The 25,632-nt window shown below is 40.5% G+C and overlaps 1 protein-coding gene across 1 annotated transcript in view; it reads right to left on the minus strand.

The window, feature by feature from the left end:
• Positions 1-4,695: 4,695 nt before the first annotated feature.
• Positions 4,696-25,632, minus strand: part of calb2a (calbindin 2a) — a 73,795-nt gene continuing 52,858 nt past the window's right edge. Inside the window, exons 10-11 of the mRNA XM_061917440.1 lie at positions 10,572-10,643; positions 4,696-6,128 (exon numbers count right to left, since the gene is read on the minus strand). Coding sequence (XP_061773424.1) covers positions 6,012-6,128; positions 10,572-10,643 — 189 coding nt within the window. The 3' untranslated portion in view covers positions 4,696-6,011. The remainder of the gene's footprint in view (positions 6,129-10,571; positions 10,644-25,632) is intronic.

Genomic DNA, 25,632 nt, shown 5'->3' on the forward strand with positions numbered 1-25,632 from the left:
AGAAGCATTAGCTGTAAAGCTAGTCTCTTTTTCGGTGCATCACCCTCGCCAGTCAACAACCGTCTAAAGACCGACCGTCTAAAGAACGGACTTTCTTAGGGAAGCAGAGTTTAATTTTAGTTATCTTATGCAAGTCCACAAAGTTCGAGTCCATAAAGCAATCCTAAGCCAACGAGTCAATAAATGCAACAATCTTGACACATTTTCCTCCCCAGACAGTCTCTGAAAGTTCAAGTCTCTTTTTCCAGGTCTAGGAGCCTGCGGGTACTCACACAATCCATTAGTAGAATGTTGTTTGTTGATACCCGCAGGAAGAGAGTAGGAAAATTTTAAGGAGCGGGAGGTGCGAGTACTGTCTTTCTGGGAGGAGGAATGGAACAGTTGGAACTATGGGGGTTTGGGCTTTCACAGTAATCACAGAGGCGTAATTCGCTCCGCAGTGGTGACTTGTTCTACAAGCTGGATTGGCACCTCACTAGCGTCCTTAGGCTGACGAGTGGAGGTTTACAGGTTCGATTCTGCCGCTGTCGATAGCGCTCCGTTCGGCGGAGAGGTAAGGTATTGGTTATCCTTCTTAGTGCCTTCTCTATTGCACTCACTAATTCCGTCGTCAAGACAAATGGCTAAGTTAAAGGGGAACATTATCACCAGACCTATGTAAGAGTCAATATATACCTTGATGTTGCAGAAAAAAAGACCATCTATGTTTTTAACCGATTTCCGAACTCTAAATGGGTTAATTTTTTGTGAATTAAACGCCTTTCTATTTATCGCTCTCAGAGCGACGACGTCAGAACGTGACGTCACCTGGGTAATAAAGCCGCCATTTTCTCAAATTACAAACACCGCGTCTCAGCTCTGTTATTTTCCGTTTTATCGACTATATCCTGGAACCTTGGAGACATCATGCCTCGCCGGTGTGTTGTCGGAGGGTGTAACAACACTAACAGTGAGGGATTCAAGTTGCACCACTGGCCCAAAGATGCGAAAGTGGCGAGGAATTTGTACGAAATTTGTTCAAAATACGAGAGTGTGGGGGAAGCCGATGAAATGGTCAGTCGTTTGTTCCGCACACTTTACCGACGAAAGCTATGCTACTACAGAGATGGCAAGATTGTGTGGATATCCTGCGACACTCAAAGCAGATGCATTTCCAACGATAAAGTCAAAGAAATCTGCCGCCAGTGTTGTGATCCGGAAGCCGGATCACACATCTCTAGCATGTTTATGTCCTTTTTGTATTGTCCTACTATGTTTTGATCATGTTTTGGACTCTACCGATCCCGTTTGTTAGCGCACTTCCTAATTTACATTCATCACCATGACAACTTAATTTGCTCCTCCTGCACGCTCCGTCCACACACCGGTTTGTTATTACGTTCTCTGTATTTAAACCCACCTGTTACCTTAGTTCAGTCTGGCTGTTACGTCTGCTCACGCAACAAGTTACGATTGTTATTCCTCATTGCTTCACTTTGCTAAGTTTCAGCTTAGCTTTCCGCGCGCTCGGCTCGCGTTGCTTATGGATTTTTGAACTCTACCCTTGCTACAAGTAGCATTTAGCTTTCCGTGCGGTGGCACGCCTTTTCTTTTCCTTTGTCAAGTGTTTTGTTGTGTTTTATTATTAAATCTGGTTCCTATTTCCACTCCTGCTTGCTCCCGTCTTTGGCATCTTGGGGCCGACACCTCCGCGCATCACAATGCGCCCACCAAATCGTGACAGCCAGATCCCCTTTGAATGTGTCGTAGTGTCTGCACATTTTACCGGCGATGCTAAGGCAGACATGGCACAGAAATGTATGGATACTGTAACCTGAAGATGCATTTCCAACGATAAAGTCAACTGAATCACAAAGGTGAATTTTGTTGATGTTGTTGACTTATGTGTTAATCAGACATATTTGGTCACGGCATGACTGCCAACTAATTGATGCTAAAATGCTACTTAGGCTAGCTGTATGTACATTTGAAACTATATTTACATCCAGCGTTTCCCTCCACCCACATTTAATGCCAAACAAACACTTACCAATCGATTGATTTAAGTTGATCCAGTGTCACAAGATGCGAAACTTCCGATCGTTGGTCTGCACATTTTACCCGCGATGCTAAGGCAAACATGGCGTCAATAGCTATTCGCTCAATAGCTTCAGTTTCTTCTTCAATTTCGTTTTCGCTATCGGCCTCCATACTCCAACCATCCGTTTCAATACATGCGTAATCTGTTGAATCGCTTTAGCCGCTGAAATCCGAGTACGAATCCGAGCTAATGTCACTATATCTTGCTGTGCTATCCGTATTGGCATCACTGCATGACGTCACAGGAAAATGGACGATGGCTTCACAGATATCGAAAATCAGGCACTTTAAAGCTTTTTTTAGGGATATTCTGGGATGGGTAAAATTTTGAAAAAAACTTCAAAAAATAAAATAAGCCAATGGTAACTGATTTTTATTGGTTTTAACCCTTCTGAAATTGTGATAATGTTCCCCTTTAATGTGTGTGACAAGGGTGGTAGTTTTATCAAGTGTTGCAAGTTTGTACTTGATTTGATGATTTAATCCCTTGCAAAAATTGCTGCATAAACCAGTGTAACCGTATCTGCTCTCTGCAGCTAAAATACTGAAGTCTATGGAGTTTGCGGTCACAGAGAGCTTTCCTTGCTTAAAGTCCAGCAGGCGACTGCCTGCTTCTCTGCCCTGCAGGAGATGATCGAACACCTTCGTCATTTATTTCCTAAACAAGGTAGTGCCGTGCGCAAAGCGGGAACATTTTTACTAACCGCCAAGGCTCAGGTGTGGCTTTGTCAGATTAGAGGCTCATGGCAGGCTATTCCTTACCAGTAATAGTCCAGGCGGCTGGTCAAAAACTAATGAGCAAACGATGGAGGAACTGCTCGCAGGAACAAGACTCACCGGTGAAACTCTCCGAGGTGTGGGAGGACGAGCTGCTGAAGGAGGCGGGAAGGTTCCCATCCCGGTGTGACCTCCTTCCAGGTGACTCTCAGTGCACGTCTGATCAACACGCTGGCAAAAGGTGCCGGCATTGGCAGACAGCGTGTGGAAGGCGGCAGTCAAATCAGGCAGCAGCTGGTCGTGATAATCGAGATTCTGTCCAAAGCCAGTTAGCGCAGAGTGGATGTGTATTTTGTCTCTCTGCGTGGTCCATATTGGCCTTCAGATTTGTCATGATCAGCAAAAATAAATAATAAGAATAATACCAAAAAGTACACTCAAATAGGAGTGAGGAACAATAACTAAGGATGCACACTAAAGCTGTACAAACAAACAAACAGAAAACACACACAAAAGGTGTGGAGAGGAAAGCGTTAACACTCCACAGTCGTGCCGGGGCAGAGCCACAGGAAATGAGAAGCGTGAGCGGAGCCAAAGCAGAGGAGATGAACACGACTGGAAGGGCGAACCATCAGGAATCTACTGGCACCAAGTGAATGGCCTGGAGAGCCTAAGTAGTCAGGGGGAATTGGGAATCAGGTGCTGCCCCGCGACCAAGAAACTAAACACTTCAGCGAAAAGCTGCCGGATCATGAAAACGCCACAGCCTCAAATACACACATACAAATTATTAACCTAATTTGGTTGAAACTATCTTTTCATAACAGATGTAATTTGCAAGGTTCCCTTTATTTCATAGTGTTGCCTCACATATTATCATTGGAGAATAATATTAATATGTTATCATTGTTAGTGCATCAACCGGGAGTTACTTCTCCTGTGGATTTAAAAACTAGTGAAGTCTGTTTCAAACGTTAATCAACTTTAACTGAACACACTACAATTATGTGTATGAGATCCAAAAGTGAAACTTTAATATCATTGTGTCCATTGCAGCCACAAATAGACTTATATATTCATATTTCATATTTTAAAATTTCTCCCACCTATCAAATATTGGTGTTGTGTGTGATTGCATAAAGGTGAGCTTTGATGACTTTATGGCGTCTGTGTTGAGTGAACACAACAATGAATCAATCAATCAATGTTTACTTATATAGCCCTAAATCACTAGTGTCTCAAAGGGCTGCACAAACCACTACGACATCCTCGGTAGGCCCACATAAGGGCAAGGAAAACTCACACCCAGTGGGACATCGGTGTCAATAATGACCCAGTGGGACGTCGGTGACAATAATGACTATGAGAACCTTGGAGAGGAGGAAAGCAATGGATGTCGAGCGGGTCTAACATGATACTGTGAAAGTTCAATCCACAATGGATCCAACACAGTCGCGAGAGTCCAGTCCAAAGCGGATCCAACACAGCAGCGAGAGTCCCGTTCACAGCGGAGCCAGCAGGAAACCATCCCAAGCGGAGGCGGATCAGCAGCGCAGAGATGTCCCCAGCCGATACACAGGCAAGCAGTACATGGCCACCGGATCGGACCGGACCCCCTCCACAAGGGAGAGTGGTACATAGAAGAAAAAGAAAAGAAACGGCAGATCAACTGGTCTAAAAAGGATGAAGTGTTCCATCATCTCTTTGCTGCTACCAGGAGGACATTTTGCATTTTATAAGCGGCGTGTAGGTTGGTACATATTTCTTATTTCATTCAAACGTTCTTTTGATTGATTTTTTCCAAACATTTATGATGTCGTATGTGGTAACTGACGGGTTTAAATTAAATAGATAGATAGATAGATAGATAGATAGATAGATAGATAGATAGATAGATAGATAGATAGTACTTTATTGATTCCTTCAGGGTAGTTCCCTCGGGAAAATAAACATTCCAGCAACAGTGTACAGAATTGAGACTGAATTTAAAAAGTAAAAAGTAAATAATGGGGGTATAAATGGAAACAAAATAGAAAATATTACAATAAGAATAAAAATAAAAAGCAACAATGAGAATAAAAATATAACAGTGAAATAAGAATATAACAAGAGAAACTATGCAGTAGTGACTATGTAAAATTACGAGTATCCGTTGTTTGTTGGTCGGGATTATGTTTTTGTTATTTTCTGTTGTTTTGAACTCCATTACTTCCTGATTTTGGTGCACTCTTGTTTGTCTTGGTTGCAATGGTGCCATATGATTTTCACCTGCCGCTGGTGTTCGGACGCTCACCTGGCTCTAATCAAGGCGACATTGCCCCTTCCATGCTTAGTTCACGTTGCTCTATTCAAGGCATAGATTCATGCTCTGTATTGTTTGTCTCATGCCTTGCCAAGTAAGTTTTGTTTATTTGTGCCACAGTTAGCAAGTTTTATTTTATGTCCATAGTTTCTGTCTAAGTGTTAGTTTTGGTATCCTGCGTTAAGTTTGGCCTTTGCCTTGTGCGCCCTTTTTATTTTCACTTTTGAGTCAGATAATTAAATAATGTTCCTACCTTCACGTCTGGTCCAGAGTAGTCCGTTTGCATCCTGGGAGAACAAACCCCGCAGCAACCTGTGACCCCCACTTGTCATTTCAGTTGTTTTAATATCTGTGAATTTTAATAAGTGCGATGTGCATAAATAGATCAATACAATAACATCTTTACAAAAACCCAGGCCATATGTGGCCCCAGTAGTGGTTGTGGCCCTTAACAACGATCAGATCTTTATGCCACGAGCCTGCCTTGACCTCAGACCATAAATCAGAAGAAAATGAAAGATGATTTCATGTTAAGATGTTTTATTTAAATGTTCAATTAACAGAATTAGGACAAAAAGAACATTGGAAGTTAAATAATAACATACCATTACAAAGTACTTTAAATGGACTAAAATATCAAGTTGATTATTTCATAAAGGTCACCTCAGGGTTGAGAGATCAGGTTACAGAAAACAATGCAATTATTCTTTTTTTTTTTTTTTTGCAATTACGCTATCTCGTGCCAATTGTGCACTTGTAATCCACTGAGAAGTAGTAAGTTTAAGAGGAAATGGGAGATCCGGCACATGCACCCTGTGTTTTGCTGTTGGGAAGCGAGCTGGGAGGGAGTGTTTTACTCGGAGGGCAGGGCAGTCAGACAAGATTAGGGTACACAGTAAGACAGGATGAGAAGTCATTGAATTGGCTCCTTGCAGAGGACGATTTCTAGCTCGCCGCGATAGAGCTTCCCTCCATCAGACAGGCTCATGATGCTCTGCTTGTAACCAGACAGGTTCTTCAAGTCCGCTTCCTTGGGGTACACAAAGGGGGTAAAAAGGGGCATATTTGAGTCAAGGAAGTTGATCAACTCGAGACATGAGTCAAGAAGAAACATTACACACAACCCAGAGAGTCGGAAGAGAGAATCTGTTCGTTTAGATTTTTTCTTTGACATTAGCACCTATCTTTATTGCTCTTTATAACCAAATGTTGAACTATTGTCGTCCCTCGTTTTCGCGGTTAATTGGTTTGATGGAGAATTTTTGCAAAGTAAAAATTCTTATTTGTAAATGTAATATTTATTTAATAACGACTTTCTAAGTAAATTATTTTAAGCATATTTGGAGCCATTTTGATATAAATTAACACCCTCATATCCATCCATCCATCCATCCATCCATCATCTTCCGCTTATCCGAGGTCGGGTCGCGGGGGCAGCAGCCTAAGTTGGGAAGCCCAGACTTCCCTCTCCCCAGCCACTTCGTCTAGCTCTTCCCGGGGGATCCCGAGGTGTTCCCAGGCCAGCCGGGAGACATAGTCTTCCCAACGTGTCCTGGGTCTTCCCCGTGGCCTCGTTGGACGTGCCCTAAACACCTCCCTAGGGAGGCGTCCTGACCAGATGCCCGAGCCACCTCATCTGGCTCCTCTCGATGTGGAGGAGCAGCGGATTTACGTTGAGCTCCTCCCGGATGGTAGAGCTTCTCACCCTATCTCTAAGGGAGAGCCCCGCCACCCGGCGGAGGAAACTCATTTCGGCCGCTTGTACCCGTGATCTTATGCTTTCGGTCATGACCCAAAGCTCATGACCATAGGTGAGGATGGGAACGTAGATCGACCGGTAAATTGAGAGCTTTGCCCTCCGGCTCAGCTCCTTCTTCACCACAACGGATCGATACAACGTCCGCATTACTCACCTGTAAAATTGTTAAGACACACATCCAGACACATAGTTCCTAAACAGTCACGAAACATGTGAAAATACATAAAGTTGTTTGAAAATAACGATGATGATCTGCTGTACACTACATAACAGCATCTGAGATTTGTTATTTTAGGTTCATTTATATGCTTGGAAATGCTTAATTTTTTGCAGCATCGCGTGGACATCGGGGGCGGTACCTCTGGATTGGCAGACCGGGGTGGTGGTTCCTCTCTTTAAGAAGGGGGACCGGAGGGTGTGTTCCAACTATCGTGGGATCACACTCCTCAGCCTTCCCGGTAAGGTTTATTCAGGTGTACTGGAGAGGAGGCTACGTCGGATAGTCGAACCTCGGATTCAGGAGGAACAGTGTGGTTTTCGTCCTGGTCGTGGAACTGTGGACCAGCTCTATACTCTCGGCAGGGTTCTTGAGGGTGCATGGGAGTTTGCCCAACCAGTCTACATGTGCTTTGTGGACTTGGAGAAGGCATTCGACCGTGTCCCTCGGGAAGTCCTGTGGGGAGTGCTCAGAGAGTATGGGGTATCGGACTGTCTTATTGTGGCGGTCCGCTCCCTGTACGATCAGTGCCAGAGCTTGGTCCGCATTGCTGGCAGTAAGTCGAACACATTTCCAGTGAGGGTTGGACTCCGCCAAGGCTGTCCTTTGTCACCGATTCTGTTCATAACTTTTATGGACAGAATTTCTAGGCGCAGTCAAGGCGTTGAGGGGGTTCCGGTTTGGTAACCGCAGGATTAGGTCTCTGCTTTTTGCAGATGATGTGGTCCTGATGGCTTCATCTGACCGGGATCTTCAGCTCTCGCTGGATCGGTTCGCAGCCGAGTGTGAAGCGACCGGAATGAGAATCAGCACCTCCAAGTCCGAGTCCATGGTTCTCGCCCGGAAAAGGGCGGAGTGCCATCACCGGGCTGGGGAGGAGACCCTGCCCCAAGTGGAGGAGTTCAAGTACCTAGGAGTCTTGTTCACGAGTGAGGGAAGAGTGGATCGTGAGATCGACAGGCGGATCGGTGCGGCGTCTTCAGTAATGCGGACGTTGTACCGATCCGTTGTGGTGAAGAAGGAGCTGAGCCGGAAGGCAAAGCTCTCAATTTACCGGTCGATCTACGTTCCCATCCTCACCTATGGTCATGAGCTTTGGGTCATGACCGAAAGGATAAGATCACGGGTACAAGCGGCCGAAATGAGTTTCCTCCGCCGTGTGGCGGGGCTCTCCCTTAGAGATAGGGTGAGAAGCTCTGCCATCCGGGAGGAACTCAAAGTAAAGCCGCTGCTCCTCCACATCGAGAGGAGCCAGATGAGGTGGTTCGGGCATCTGGTCAGGATGCCACCCGAACGCCTCCCTAGGGAGGTGTTTAGGGCACGTCCAACCGGTAGGAGGCCACGGGGAAGACCCAGGACACGTTGGGAAGACTATGTCTCCCGGCTGGCCTGGGAACGCCTCGGGATCCCCCGGGAAGAGCTAGACGAAGTGGCTGGGGAGAGGGAAGTCTGGGCTTCCCTGCTTAGGCTGTTGCCCCCGCGACCCGACCTCGGATAAGCGGAAGATGATGGATGGATGGATGGATGGAAATGCTTAATTTAGGCCAAAAATAAGTAAAATTTGTTTGAGTATGTATATTCGTTACATATAATAGACATAGTCAAATGTAAAACACAGAAAAACCGTGACATGTTTTTTTTTTTTAAATTGATAAATATGAAGCCGCAAAATTAGAAGCGCGAAGTGGCGAAGCACCACTGTAATATACAGTATACATACAAAATGTAAACAATAATCAAATATCGAGTATAAGTAAGTTATTGGTAATAAAACCTACGAGTCCAACAATACAAATATTGTTGCTTTGTGTAATTGTATAAATATATAATTTTTTTATGACTTCTTTATTATTAAGAATTGTTATGGGAAATACAAGTATATAATAAAAAAAGTCTTGTAGTAATGGTTTAGGTTATTTTAGACGTACTTAACGAAGTTGGAAAAACAACATTACATGTAAACTTGCATAATTCAAAATGACCGAAAAGGAATAGAGAAATCTAACACCTTCTTCAAAAATGACTAATAGTTTGTCCATTTCTAGTGTACAAATATACCACATTACCATTTTTGTAAGGGAAAAACAATACAAAATGTGTAAGTTAAGACAACAAATCCATAATTATGAATAGGGACGGCGTGGCGCAGTGGGGAGAGTGGCCGTGCGCAACCCGAGGGTCACTGGTTCAAATCCCACCTAGAACCAACCTCGTCACGTCCGTTGTGTCCTGAGCAAGACACTTCACCCTTGCTCCTGATGGGTGCTGGTTGGCGCCTTGCATGGCAGCTCCCTCCATCAGTGTGTGAATGTGTGTGTGAATGGGTAAATGTGGAAGTAGTGTCAAAGCGCTTTGAGTACCTTGAAGGTAGAAAAGCGCTATACAAGTACAACCCATTTATCATTTATAATAAATAAATGCATAATATGGAACAAATAATACCTTTTAAAAAATTATAACAACAACTGGTACTTATAATTTTTGTAAGTTAACACAACAAATCCATAATTATGAATAAATAAATGCATAATATGGAACAAATACTACCTTTTAAAAAATTATAAGTACCAGTTGTTGTTATAATTTTTTTAAAAGGTATTATTTGTTCCATATTATGCATTTATTTATTCATAATTATGGATTTGTTGTGTTAACTTACAAAAATTATAAGTACCAGTTGTTGTTATAATTTTTTAAAAGGTATTATTTGTTCCATATTATGCATTTATTTATTCATAATTATGGATTTGTTGTGTTAACTTACAAAAATTATAAGTACCAGTTGTTGTTATAATTTTTTAAAAGGAATTATTTGTTCCATATTATGCATTTATTTATTATAAATGATAAATGGGTTGTACTTGTATAGCGCTTTTCTACCTTCAAGGTACAATAAATAAATGCATAATATGGAACAAATAATACCTTTTAAAAAATCATAAGTACCAGTTGTTGTTATAATTTTTTTAAAAGGTATTATTTGTTCCATATTATGCATTTATTTATTCATAATTATGGATTTGTTGTGTTAACTTACACATTTTGTATTGTTTTTCGTTTACAAAATGGTAATGTGGTATATTTGTACACTAGAAATGGACAAATATACAAGTTGTTGTTTGTTTTGTTTGATTTAAGCTAAAAATATTTTGTTATCTGTGAATTTCATTAAACTTCAAAAATGTTTAAAATTCCAGGAAGAAAATTAATCATTACAAAAAAATACTGATTAAAAGAAGGAAACTTCATGTTGAGATGGAGACGTTGATATTCGGCTTGAGACGATCATGCAGGATTTCATTGACTATTTTATTGATATCTATTCCACCCCTGATTTTTAAACTGCAGTAAACAAACATGTGTTTGTCTTTTGCGATGTTTACATGAAATGTAGCTGAGAAAGCAGACAAAGCTGTGTAGAACGCAAAACCCAACAAAAACACATGCAGGCTTCGGAAGTGATGTTGCTGAAGTCGTAAGCAAAGCTCTCGTCTCACCGTCTTGTTTGTCTGGCAAAGGTCTCGCAGCAGAGCATCCAATTCCTGCTCATCAATGTAGCCATTCCCGTCCTGCAACAAGTCAGCAGAAACACATGGGCGACTTTGTTGTTCAAACAAGCTCCAGATTAAGTTTAAGAAAAAAAATCGCCAGTGAGGGGTTTTTGTGTTCCTTTTTTCAATTAAATATTCCACTACTTCTGTCAATAAGTAGTTTAATGCGTCTTCATTTTGTTTTGAGTATTCTCGATATAAAAACATTAATTTCAATGTATTCCTTAATTTAGCAGCATGTTCTTGTGTGTTTTTCAGTAATGACTAAAATGTTTCATAATAGATATTGAGAAAATGTATATTGCAAAATACAAACCCCAAAACCCGTGAAGTTGGCATGTTGTGTAAATGATAAATAAAAACAAAATACAATGATTTATAATTCCTTTTCAAATTATACTCAATTGAATAGACTGTAAAGACAAGATACTTAACGTTCGAACTGGAAAACTTTTATTAGCTCATCTGGAATTTGATGCCTGCAAGATCTTTTAAAAAAGTTCACACAAGTAGCAAAAATGACTGAGAAAGTTGAGGAATGCTCGTCAAACACTTATTTGGAACATCCCACAGGTGAGCAGGTTGATTGGGAAAAGGTGGGTGTCATGATTGGGTATAAAAGCAGCTTCCTTGAAATGCTCAGTCATTCACAAAAAAGTATAGGGCGAGGGTCACCACTTTGTGAACAAATGCATGAGCAAATTGTCGAACTTTTCAAGAACAACATTTCTCAACCAGCTATTGCAAGGAGTTTAGCCATTTCACCATCTACAATCCGTAATATCATAAAAAGTTTCGGAGAATCTGGAGAAATCACAGCACGTATTACGGACCTTCGATCCCTCAGGCGGTACTACATCAAAAAGCGACATCAGTGTGTAAAAGATATCACCACATGGGCTCAGGACCACTTCAGAAAAAACACTTTCAGTAACTACAGTCTGTCCCTACATCTGTAAGTGAAAGTTAAAACTCTAGTATGCAAAGCAGAAGCCATTTATCAACAACACCCAGAAACGCTGCCGGCTTTGGTGGGCCTGAGCTCATCTAAGATGGACTGATGCAAAGTGGAAAAGTGTTCTGTGGTCTGACGAGTCCACATTTCAAGTTGTTTTTGAAAACTGTGGGAGTGGTGTCCTCCAGACCAAAGAGGAAAAGAACAATCCAGATTTTTATAGGCGCAAAGTTCAAAAGCCAGCATCTGTGATGGTATGAGGATGTGTTATTGCCCAAGGCATGGGTAACTTACACACCATGAATGCTGAAAGGTACATACAGGATTCGGAGCAACATATGTTGCCATTCAAGCAACGTTATCATGGACGCCCCTGCTTATTTCAGCAAGACAATGTGAAGCCACATGTTACAACAGCGGGGCTTTATAGTAAAAGAGTGCGGGTACTAGACTGGCCTGCCTGTAAGTCCAGACCTGTCTCCCATTGAAAATGTGTGGCGCAACATAAAGCCTAAAATACCACAATGGAGACCCAAGAATGAGAAAGAATTCCACCTGAAAAGATTCAAAAATTGTTCCAAAACGTTTACTGAGTGTTGTTAAAAGGAAAGGATTATGTAACACAGTGGCAAAAATGCCCCTGTGCCAACTTTTTTGCAATGTGTTGCTGCCATAAAATTCTAAGTTAATGATTATTTGCGAAATAAAGTTAAGTTTCTCAGTTCGAACATTAAATATCTTGTCTTTGCAGTCTACAAAAGACATAATAAAAGCAGCTTTCACATAGGAGGTATTTAATAGTAATATATTTTCAAAATAAAAAAAAACATAAAAAAAAACAAAAAACGCCAGCAGACACCAAAACGTCTTAATTGAATTTCTGTTTTAATCAGCCTTATAAGTCATTCAGCAGAAATATAATTATAAAATAAAATTGCTGAACAGACTATATGGCTAATATTTTTATTTCAGACGTCCTCAAAAATGTTGGACAGAGGATTCTCGTCTGTCCATTGTCTGTCTTTGCAGCGCAAGCACTGACCCTGACTGACAACAATACATATACGTAACGATAACTAGAGATAAAAAATGAATACCAAAAAATGGAGGGGATGAAAGAGAAGCAGCCTACATTAACCTTGTAGATTGTTATAGTATTATTGTGCTAAATAAAACACCAAATAGTGCTTGCAAAACTGTGATGGGTGTTGATAAATTCATAATTTAAGTCTCACCTTAAAACTCATCTGTATACTCTAGCCTTTAAATAGACCTCCTTTTTAGACCAGTTGATCTGCCGCTTCTTTTCTTTCTCCTATGTCCCCCCCTCCCTTGTGGAGGGGGTCCGGTCCGATGACCATGGATGAAGTACTGGCTGTCCAGAGTCAAGACCCAGGATGGACCGCTCGCCTGTATCGGTTGGGGACATCTCTACGCTGCTGATCCGCTTGAGATGGTTTCCTGTGGACGGGACTCTCGCTGCTGTCTTGGATCCGCTTGAACTGAACTCTCGCGGCTGTGTTGGAGCCACTATGGATTGAACTTTCACAGTATCATGTTAGACCCGCTCGACATCCATTGCTTTCGGTCCCCTAGAGGGGGGGGGTTGCCCACATCTGAGGTCCTCTCCAAGGTTTCTCATAGTCAGCATTGTCACTGGCGTCCCACTGGATGTGAATTCTCCCTGCCCTCTGGGTGTGAGTTTTCCTTGCCCTTTTGTGGGTTCTTCCGAGGATGTTGTAGTCGTAATGATTTGTGCAGTCCTTTGAGACATTTGTGATTTGGGGCTATATAAATAAACATTGATTGATTGATTGAATGATTATCTGCATTTTCTGCACCATTACTGTGGGCGTTTTGAGTATCAACATATACTTTGCGTATTAATAAACTTAAATCAGGCCCTAAGTGTATTATTGAGTATGAGTGACTGCTACATTACAGAAGCAGGGTAATACTTAACATCTCTTTGTACAAATTGCCCTAAGGATTTTCTCCCCAAAAAAAATATTACAAGATTTTCTTTCTTGAGGTCTTTTTATCTGTATAAAATAACTGTATTTGCCTTTAAGGAGACATCTGGCCAAGCAGCTTGTCATCCAAAAAACTGAGCAATGTGGTAACCACTGGGCCATCATTGCGTGTCATTATGCACTTTAAACTTAATGTTGGGTTCGGGCACAGCATGCCTTGTTAGGGCTGAACTGACCAACCAGTGACATGTGGTGAGGTTCACGCCCGGTGAAGTATTTATTGTATTTCTATTAATGTGTTCAGAGTTTTAAACTTGAAATTAATATGCTCTAATCAATCATAAATCATGTTGCTTATTAAGAGGATGCCAATAAAAAGAATATAACTCACTTTGATTATTATGTTGTCATCAAATACTTCTTACTCCCATTTATTTACTTTTCTAACACACAAAACATATTAATTACATGTTATTTGTGTCTGAAGTACATGTTCCTATCCTTTTCGAAGAAAATGTACTTTGTAAACTGTTTACACCTTCTATTTTGTGTGAAAGTTAAGTTGAAGTTTTTTTTGTTTTGTTAGGTTACATAATCTTTAATGTTGTGATGACTTAGGACAGTGGTGCCCATTAGGTTGATCGCAAGCAACCGGTCGATCGCGGAGGGTGTGCCAGCCAGGCATTAAAAAAATAGACCTAAAACGCTGCAATGATCAATCTTCACTGTGACGTCTCTTTTTGTCACTCGATTGACATTCACGTGAGATGAAGCTGGCTGCTGCAAGCTCAGTATTAAGAAAAAAACGACAGGCAGGAAGGCAAGAAACTCTTTTTATTTCAATAGACTCTCGGCCTGAACCTGCTGTCAACACCCTAAAGACCAACCTCACAGTTCCTGTCTTCGTAATAAAAGCGCTGCTCTAGCTTGCCTGCTCTAACAAAATAAGAGTCTCAGAAAGCAAGCGAGCTATAGAGTCAATGTATTTCTTGTAAGGTGTTTAAAAACTAGTTCGGAAACTGGACAAATAAGATGGCAAAAACGACCACTTTCATGTTGTATTGGACAGAAAGGAAAACTTTTTTCCTCTACAATGTTTCTCAAAAATGTGGAAGTTATCAGCACAACTGTGAATCGTGTCTGATTGCAATCAATGCAAGTCATCAGAATAAGGTCATACACCAACTTATATTCATATCTTAATGAAAGAAAGGAATCTATATGTGTTAAAATCATGCTTTTGGATGGATCTTTAACATGTTGCCAAAAACACATCTGATTTATAAATAAATATATATATATACATGCATAATATATATATATATATATATATATATATATATATATATATATATATATATATATATATATATATATATATATATATGTGTATGTATATATATACATACATACGTATATATATGTATGTAAATATATATATATATGTATGTATACATATATATATATGTAGGTGTGGGAAAAATCACAAGACTACTTCATCTCTACAGAACTGTTTCATGAGGGGTTGCCTCAATCATCAGGAGATTTTAAAATCCCTCATGAAACAGTTCTGTAGAGATGAAGTAGTCTTGTGATTTTTCCCACACCTACATATTGCGCTCTACCACGGTATCAAGCACTATTCTCTGGATAATCCAATCAAGACATATATATATATATATATATATATATATATATATATATATATATATATATATATATATATATATACACAAACGTGTATATATACATATATATATATATACTAACATACATTTATATATGTATGTACATATGTATATATACATACAAACATACATATATATATACATATACAAACAGACATATATATATATATATACATATACAGACATATATATAAATACATATTATTATATGTCTACATACATGTTATTATATGTATATATATATATACACGCACACACACACACACACTTCACTTCACTTTGAAAAGTAGCACACCTTCTCAAAAAGGGCCAGATTTACTAAGCTCCAAACACCTCTCGCTAAACAGCGTGTGCACTCTTTAAAATTCTGCGTACTATTAGTAGGTGCGTTGTGTGCAATTGACTAAAACGGCATATAATTTGCATATTAATGAAGACTAAGACGCAAAATGGAATGCAGGTCTTAATCTGCTCACTTAAGAGTGACACTTTGCACACATTTAATGGATCAGCTTTGTGTGTGCTATCAGGTTTGCATGTTTTAGCACACGCAAACCTTTAGTAAATCAGACCTTCAGAGCACAGCGATTTTGTATTTGTATGTGTTTTAGAGTCCAATCAGCAAGACTAATGATGCCACACTTACATTAAAGGGGATCTATAAAGATTTTACTTATATCATGTTGTTCCAATGTTGAATACTCATGTTAAACAAAACCAAAGTGCCAAATCATGCATTTAGACATGAGCCTGCAAGCATTTTTGGATGGCCTTTCAACGTTGTGTCCTACAAAGTTTTTAACAATGGAAGCACATTGACTTCAATGTTTGCGAAATATAGTTATATGGGCACGCTAATGCTTGGCCAGCTCGCTCGCCCTTTCTTCTTACAGCTGTGCACTGCTCTGTGGTCTAAGACTTGAGTACTAGCACATTAGCAATAGATTCATTAAAATGTTTGTTCGGGTCTGAGGCGTTAGTTAGTTTTATTTAGTTTTCCTTTAAATGCAAGTACCAGGCAGAAGTTGTTATTTCGAACATGCATACACTTACAATAGGATATGTAACATTATGATATCACATATTTCACATATTCTCATAACATGTCCAAAAAGGAGTAGGAAAAAGCAGATCTTATTTAGTCCTAACCTGCCTTGTGGCTTTGTGGTTAGAGTGTTCGCCCTGAGACTGGAAGGTCGTGAGTTCAAATAATAACACACCTTTCCGTTTATTTTAAGACATACCAAAGACTATTAAAATGGGACCCATTGGAATTGGGGGTTTAAATAACCAAATGATTGCCGAGCAGGGCCCACGCTGCTGCTCACTGCTCCCCTCACCTCCCAGGGGGTTGACATGGAGATGGGTCAAATGCAGAGGATAATTTCCCCTCACCTACTGTGTGTGTGAGACTATCGTTGGGACTTCAACTTTATTTGATCCTAACCCCTTTCCATTTTATAGGAATTACGAGCACATTTGTTCACTTCCTGTTCTCGATTTGTAAAACAATTTAAATCAGCGAATAATAAAAACAATAGCCGTCTTAAAAAATAGTTAACTTGTAATTCACATGTAAGGAAGAAAAAGATGATCTCATTTTCAATAAGGTTCAACAACATTACAATTCTAAGTCAAAGTCTAATTTTTATCAGGATTTTTCTTCTTTGTACTTTGTAAACACTTTGATTCATTCATCCACCATTCATTTTCTACTGCTTGTCCAGTTCAGGGTTGCAGGGGGGTGCTCTTGTTGAAATATTTCTTGCCACCTTATGTTGTTTATTTATATAATCATACAATCATCTATCATTACACCCAAATATGTTGTTTCATTACTCTTTTAATGTCTACTCCGTCTGTTTGTAATTGTGTTCGACTTTCTCTTTTACTGTTGCTGAATAGCATTATTTATTTAAGTATTGATCCCTAGGGTACGCCGCAGTATATATTTAGCCCTGTAGACATGTGTTTACCCAGCTCCATGTATTGTTAAGTAGATTGTACTCCACTGGAGTGAAGTCGATAGAGTTGCTTTTTCCCACTTGCGTGTTTATTTGTCTTTGCCATTTTTACATGGGACTGTTTAGTCAATATGGACCAGTGTGAAGTTGGATTCGCTGCTAAACTCCCCCTGAAAGATGTATATGGATGTTCTCCCTCATAGATATCTTGACAGTCTAGGCTCCTCCTGGCAGTCCCTAAAACCAGACTCAAAACCAGAAGACACAGAGCCTTTTCAGCCGCAGGGCCTAGACTCTGGAGTAGCCTAGCCTTCAACTATCTATTTGATCCTCCCAGTCTCTGAGACAATTTAAATCGAGGTTAAAAACATATTTGTACTCCCTGGCGTTCAAATCCAGTTAGGCAGGTTATCTTGGTCATTTTATTTTTATTTATTACAGTAGTCTTATTATTGGGTGGAGTGCCATCTCCGGGTTGGGGAGGACACCCTGCCCCAAGTGGAGGAGTTCAAGTACCTAGGAGTCTTGTTCACGAGTGAGGGAAGAGTGGATCGTGAGATCGACAGGCGGATCGGTGCGGCGTCTTCAGTAATGCGGACGTTGTACCGATCCGTTGTGGTGAAGAAGGAGCTGAGCCGGAAGGCAAAGCTCTCAATTTACCGGTCGATCTACGTTCCCATCCTCACCTATGGTCATGGGCTTTGGGTCATGACCGAAAGGATAAGATCACGGGTACAAGCGGCCGAAATGAGTTTCCTCCGCCGGGTGGCGGGGCTCTCCCTTAGAGATAGGGTGAGAAGCTCTGCCATCCGGGAGGAACTCAAAGTAAAGCCGCTGCTCCTTCACATCGAGAGGAGCCAGATGAGGTGGTTCGGGCATCTGGTCAGGATGCCACCCGAACGCCTCCCTAGGGAGGTGTTTAGGGCACGTCCAACCGGTAGGAGGCCACGGGGAAGACCCAGGACACGTTGGGAAGACTATGTCTCCCGGCTGGCTTGGGAACGCCTCGGGATCCCCCGGGAAGAGCTAGATGAAGTGGCTGGGGAGAGGGAAGTCTGGGTTTCCCTGCTTAGGCTGTTGCCCCCGCGACCCGACCTCGGATAAGCGGAAGATTATGGATGGATGGATGGATTATTACAGTATTTTTAGGTGTTATATTTTGCACTTCTTCTAAGGTATTGTCAGGTTCAAACACCGACGACATCTATTAATCAGATAAGAAGCAAGGAATTAAACAGAGACTGGATTCAATTTAGCTCAATGAGGAGAAATGTCTGAGCTGCAGCTTTGTACAATCCTCCACCACGCCCAGGCAAGATCATTTTACGCCACCTCTTTTATTTGAACTTTCCCTGATTACATTGCAACAGCTGTTTCTAAAGGGACGGAGGTCCTAAACAGCTATTGCCTTCGGTCACAAAACACTTCAACAAAAATATGCCTGGAGCCTGGGCAGGTCCTGCTTTCCCTCTGCTTTGTAGATCTCGGGTCAAGATAAGATCTTCCTGTGGATCACCATAGATCAAATAAACTGAACCCCTCCTGTCTCCTCCCATCGTACATAGTGGAGTTATACAAGCCTTTTGCTTGGGAGGATCAAAGACAACTTTTGTCTGCCCGCCAGGAACTCAGGGAAACATAAAGTTTTGCGATAACATAAATACAATTATTTTGACAGGTATGTTTTACTTTTGTGTTTTATTCATGTTTCTGTGTCACAATGTAACTATGACACTGCAAACACTATTTTTAAAATTGGCCAACTGGGGTTGTTTTTAAATGTGCTATATAAATAAATAAACTAAACTGAAACAGAACTCATTCACCCAGGTCGTTGTATTCTCAGGGCATTCAATCGATGGCAACTGAACTGTTCGGTTCGTCTTAGAAGACGTTTTGCCTTTCACTCGAGTAGGCTTCATCAGTTCATGCTAACGAGCTATGTGCACATGGACACATTTAATCGGATTAAAAGCCTAACCGGGATAAAAATGCTTCATGTAAACATGTCATTCGGAAGATTCTAACCCGATTACACACCTTCGGATCAAATTTTTGTTCGAATCAAGACGGGTGGTTTATGCCGAAAGTTATTTGGATTGTAGCACAGGAAAACACATCTACCAAAATTCGGGCTGGAATTATCCTTACTGCGGAGACTAAATTTAATAGTCTCGGAAGGAAATTATTGTTTTGCTGCTGTCTCCCCACCTTCAGTATGTACATTGGTAGCGTAAAAAAAACTTGAAATTACGGAATATAAATCGATGTATCAACGTATTAATCCGTTGTTACACCCAAAAGGTGTACCGTATTTTCTGTACTATGGAGCGCACCAGTGTATAAGCCGCACCCACAACATTTTAGAAGAAAAAAATATGTTTCTGTATATTAGCCGCACCGGTGCATTTTCTGAAATTAGTTATTTACACAAAATAGATTTTGGAGATGTTTATTTAAACACCTCAACTGTTTCCAAATGGTGCCATTAACCCAGCAGTAAAATGGCTGATCAAACACTACAGAAGTCATCACCATGGACCCATTAGCTGCGAAAGCCAGCTCTCCAATCAGTTATATAGACTTAATTACTCCACGGTGATGTTTACTGAGGAATTTGTGAAACTGAAACAATACAAAAAGAATGCTGTAGTAAGTTAATAATACAAACACAGATACTCGCAAACATGTTAGCTAATGCTAACGATGCAAGCGCCATTACATTACGATAGCACGTACAAATGTGCATGAAAACGGTCCTACAGACATCACACATGAGACAATTTAGTAAGTATAGATGGTTTTATTTATACTGTAAAACTTAAAAATGTTGCTTTGAGTGACAAAGGAAGAAGCCATACGTTTAAAAACGCTATGGACAGCTAGAATACTGAACTGCACTATACTTCCGGTTAAAGCAGGGGTAGGGAACCTATGGCTCTAGAGCCAGATGTGGCTCTTTTGATGACTGCATCTGGCTCGCGGGCAAATCTGAGCTGACATTGCGTAACACGATAAGTAATGAATAATTCCACTTGTAATCACAGTGTTAAAAATAACGCTCAAAATTCCACTTGTAATCACAGTGTTAAAAATAACGCTCAAAATATAAAAAATTCTCATGCATTTTGAATCCATCCATCCGTTTACTACCGCACCTGTTCAAGAACTTGCGTTAATGGTAAGAAGTAATGTATTTATTATTGGTTACTGTGGGGCTTGCCCTCCTGGAGGTTCTTCAGACCACCAAGCACCGACATGAGAGCCTGTTTCAGGGTTACAATATTGTTTTATTTTTCAATAAGTCTCTCAGTTGCTTCCTAGCAATTATCTTTTCCTCTTTTATTCTCGCTCGCGTTCTGGCTCCAGCCCCAACCCCGTCTCTCCTCCTGGCTGCTGCTTATAACAGAGCGACAGGTGATTAGATAACAAGGCAAAGGTGGGCCGTCTACGAATCTGTCGCTGATTTCGAGGCCGATCCTGGCAACACCCTGCTTCGCTGCAGGCCCGCAGGCCACGCCCCCTCCACAGTTAGCTTCAGAATAACAATGTTATTACAAAGAATAAGAGACCTATTATACTCTAGAAATGTTGGTCTTACTTAAAAATGCACACGTTTAGTTGTGTTCAGTGTTAAACATTTTTTTATATGGCTCTTACGGAAATACATTTTAAAATATTTGGATTCTTGGCTCTCTCAGCCAAAAAGGTTCCCGACCCCTGGGTTAAAGAAAGCCCTAAATTGAAGGACACTACTGCACATGCAGTGAGCAAACTCATTCAAAACAGGGCGCCATATCAATAACAAGACAACACCATTGCAGTGTATTTGTTTTTGTTTTTTTAAATCCTTTTATTATGGCCGTCAGCAAAGAAAAATCCATAAATCCATTTGTAAGCAACAAGGTTCAAAATGTAGGAAAAAAGTAGTGGCTTATAATCCAAAATTTACGGTATACCTGTACTGCATACTTGCCAACCCTCCCGATTTTCCCGGAATACTCCCGGATTTCAGTGCCCCTCCCGAAAATCTCCCGGGGCAACCATTCTCCCGAATTTCTCCCAATTTCCACCCAGACAACAATATTGGGGGTGTGCATTAAAGGCACTGCCTTTAGTGTCCTTTCTCACCTGAAACCTTCAACCGATAACATGCGGACCTGAGTAGGGATGATGTTTGATAAGAAATTATCGAGTTCGAGCCTATTATCGAATCCTCTTATCAAACCGATTCCTTATCGATTCTCTTGTCGAGTCCAGATAGGTTGTTGTACATGGAAAAAAATGAATATTTGGTTTAAAAAAAGCTCACTTTTATTATATAAGAAAAAAAATAATCTAATAAATATTGACTGTTACCCCCCTAAAAAAATAAAATAAAATAAATAAACATTGACTGTTGTTACCCAAAGTATATTAAGTGGGATTTTTCAGAAAAACTAATATACACAGTAACACAAAAACAACCTGTCTCTGTGATCACTATAGGTGTATAAATAATAATATAGTGTTAAATAAAATCAGTCCCTTAGGCACAAAACTGAAAATAATACAGCGCTCCAAAAAGTGCACTTCTGCTACTATTTGACATAACTGTTTGTTATGATGCTTTGACATTTTTGCACTTTATTTCTTTATTGAAAGACAATTCTATGAAGAGAAAAGTTGTTTGCAAATGTGGTTACAATGCTAAAATATGAAAAGTTAAAGCTAAAAAAAGAAATACACTTTATTGAGTTAACATTTTTTCTTTGTGAGCTTGGGAATATAACAACTACACTACCCAGCATGCAACGGGAGTGACGAGCATGCGCGGTAGCCCCGAAAAGTGTTGTTGCCAGTTCCAGCTCGTGGTGCCCAAGACCAGACTTAAGACCAGGGGAGACAGGGCCTTCTCTGTGGTCGGCCCCAAGCTCTGGAACACTCTGCCGCTCCATGTTCAAACTGCTTCCACAGTGATAAATAAATAAATGGGTTGTACTTGTATAGCGCTTTTCTACCTTCAAGGTACTCAAAGCGCTTTGACACTACTTCCACATTTACCCATTCACACACACATTCACACACTGACGGAGGGAGCTGCCATGCAAGGCGCCAACCAGCACCCATCAGGAGCAAGGGTGAAGTGTCTTGCTCAGGACACAACGGACGTGACGAGGTTGGTACTAGGTGGGATTTGAACCAGGGACCCTCGGGTTGCGCACGGCCACTCTTCCACTGCGCCACGCCGTCCCAGTGGAGTGTTTTAAGTCTCGTCTTAAGACCCACTTTTATTCTTTGGCTTTTAACACTACGTGAGTTGTGTGGTCCTCTGTTTTCTGTTGTCCTCTGTGTTTTTTATACACTTTGATTTCTATTTTACTGTTTTAATTGATTTTACCCTTTAAAATAGTTTTTAATCATATTTGTTTTTATATTGTTTTTATTGGTTTTATATTCATTTATTTTTTGTTTTTATTCAGTCATTGGTGGAGCATAATATATATATATATATATATATATATATATATATATATATATACTTTTTTATTTTTTATTTAATTTTATTTATTTATTTATATTTTTTTTACAATTGTTTTTAACATGGCTGTGCAGCACTTTGGAAACGTTATTGTTGTTTAAATGTGCTATATAAATAAAGTGGATTGGATTGGATTGCATGTCGTCACCCAGAAGTAAACGTCAAGAACTCAGCCAACACGCCTCGTCTGCATTATTTATAATTAGACTGACAACACATATATGGTGTGATTTTGTTTTGTTTACAAGGAAAGAAAAACAAAAGTTAAAAAAGGGGGATATGTTGTATATATATGTATGTGCTGCGGTTGTTTTAAGAACATTGCGACAGCTGCCGTAAAGGAGGTGCGTTGCTAGCCTGGTTGCTATGTTTCCGGTTGGTCGTAAAAGTGTTGGTCATGTGTTTGTACCCTGCTCAAATCTCTCAGTAAAGTTATTCATTGGATAATGTCTTTTGTTTTGAACTTTATTACACCTTGGAGCGCTGTTGTTTCTGCTTTCGCTATCTGCGCCTAATGACTGAGCTACGTGACGTCGTTTCTTGTGATGTCTCACGGAGCATTTCTGGTCGGGACGGATTCGAATAAAGAACCAACTCTTTTTCTTTACTATAGTTGTCTCGATAACGGGTACCGGTTTTCAAAAAGGGGTTCGAGTCCGAGGACTTGGTTCTTTTCCTATTGAACAACCGGGAAAACCGGTTTCGAGTATCATCCCTAGATCTGAGTGAGGACAGCCTGTCGTCACATCAGCTTTTCCTCCATACAAACAGCGTGCCAGCACAGTCATATAACATCTGTGGCTTTTCACACACAAAAGGGAATGCAATGAATACTTGGTCAACAGTCATGCATGTCACACTGGGGGTGGCCATATAAACAACTTTAACACTGTTACAAATATGCGCCACACTGTGAACCCACACCAAACAAGAATGCCAAACACATTTCGGGTGAACATCTGCACCGTAACACAACATAAACACAACAGAGCAAATACCCAGAACCCCTTGCAGCACTAACTCTTCCGGGAGGCTACAATATACGCCCCCCACACCCCCGACCTCAAAACCCCGACCCCCAAAACCACCCATCTCCCACCCCCCATCTCCCGAATTTGGAGGTCTCAAGGTTGGCAAGTATGCTGTAGTGACAAAAGAAAGCTTTTCTATTCTGTATTATATTACCAACGCCACTGCACTGCTTTTTCGACTCCTTTTAAAAACAATAGGCCAAAGGCTATGAGCTACGCTTTGAGCTTCATCGTCAATGTAATAAAGTTTTATATTACTTTTTTGTCCATTGCAAAACACAGTAGGCACTAATCCAATTATAAGTATTTTTTTTTAGGAAAATCACTCCTTATATTGCCGTAGGATGGTGAAGCTGGTACATTACTTCTTACAATAGAAGGCTAAGCTAGCTACACAACAAGTTGAGCTTACATTGCCAATGCATCATTCACACATTTCTAACCTTCTATCATTACATACCGTTTTATTGTCTCCTTCATTGTCATAAAAAGTATTTTTTTTTTTCAGAAAATCCATCTTTATACTGGTGTAGATTTGTGAAGTCGTTTTAAAATGTGGTTTTCACACACTTGGAGTGAATTCTTCACAATTGAGAGCACATTGCCACAAATAATACAAATAATAGTAAGGCACTATTTTCTTAAGATAAGGCTGAAAGTTTGTGTAGTGACTCTTGCTGGTGAAAGAAACCAACAACATGATTCAAAATGGTGGATTTGCACAAAAATATTCGGGTACATCTCTATCATATATGCAGACCTGGGCAAACACAGTCATATGTGGTACGCTAAGCTTTTCAATCTGGCCCACCGGACTTTCCCAAATAGATTTTTTTAGATCTTTAAGATGGAAACTGCAGCTGCCATTGTTATGTACAGTGATGTTTTCTAATGACCGTAAGTCTTCAACAATACAAAGTATTTCAATGGTTGGAATCTGCGTTTATGTATGATATACCAGTTACTATGGTAATCTAATTAGTTACTATGGTAATCTACGTCACAGCAGCTCAGAAGAGGCACCAAGCAGTGTGGGCGGGAAGCGTTTCCACAGACGCGGAAGGAGCTTTTAACAGCAAAGTTCTAAAGCTTAGTGATTTATCAGATGTATCAGATTGTAGGTGGGTTTATTTTCTACCCTTTGCGTTCATATTTCACTGTTTGTTGCATTTTTGTTGCGTTTCACTTGATTGTAAAATATGTCGATCGAAAGGGGGTGTGACATTCATATTTTATCAATATTCGGTGTTTTATCGTTCATAGAAAAATGTAAAATTCCATTACGTTTTTTGAGGTGGTCTGTCATAACGTTTTTAGGATTCAATCAGACATTTTTGTGAAGTTTTGTATTAGTGACCCTAAAAATAAATATACCGGCCCTCCGACACATTTTTTTCTCCAAATTTGTCCCTCGAGTCAAAATAATTGCCCAGGCCTGATACTGTATATGGATACTATGCTGATGTCACTGGTGGGAAAGACGTCACAGGTTGTGCAAATTCCAAACAGCTCGTTTGGCAGAAATATGAAGGAAGGCAAGATTGTCTTAAACATACCTTCGCCATGCCTCTCTGGTCAACAAAAGCACCTTGAAGATTCTAGCGGGAATTCTCATTCAACCCTTTTTCGATTACGCTTGCACCTCCTGGTACCCCAGCACCTCCAAAACCCTCAAATCTAGACTCCAAACATCCCAGAATAAGCTAGTCCGGTTACTTTTAGACCTCCACCCCAGATCACACCTCACTCCGACCCACTTCTCCAAAGTGGGCTGGCTCATGGTGGAGGACAGAGTAAAACAACTTGCACTGAGCCTAGTCTATAAAATTCGCTACACCTCCCTGATACCGAAGTACATGTCCAACTACTTCCTTA

Source organism: Nerophis ophidion, linkage group LG12, assembly GCF_033978795.1.
Source record: "Nerophis ophidion isolate RoL-2023_Sa linkage group LG12, RoL_Noph_v1.0, whole genome shotgun sequence".
Classification (NCBI taxonomy): Eukaryota; Metazoa; Chordata; class Actinopteri; order Syngnathiformes; family Syngnathidae; genus Nerophis; species Nerophis ophidion.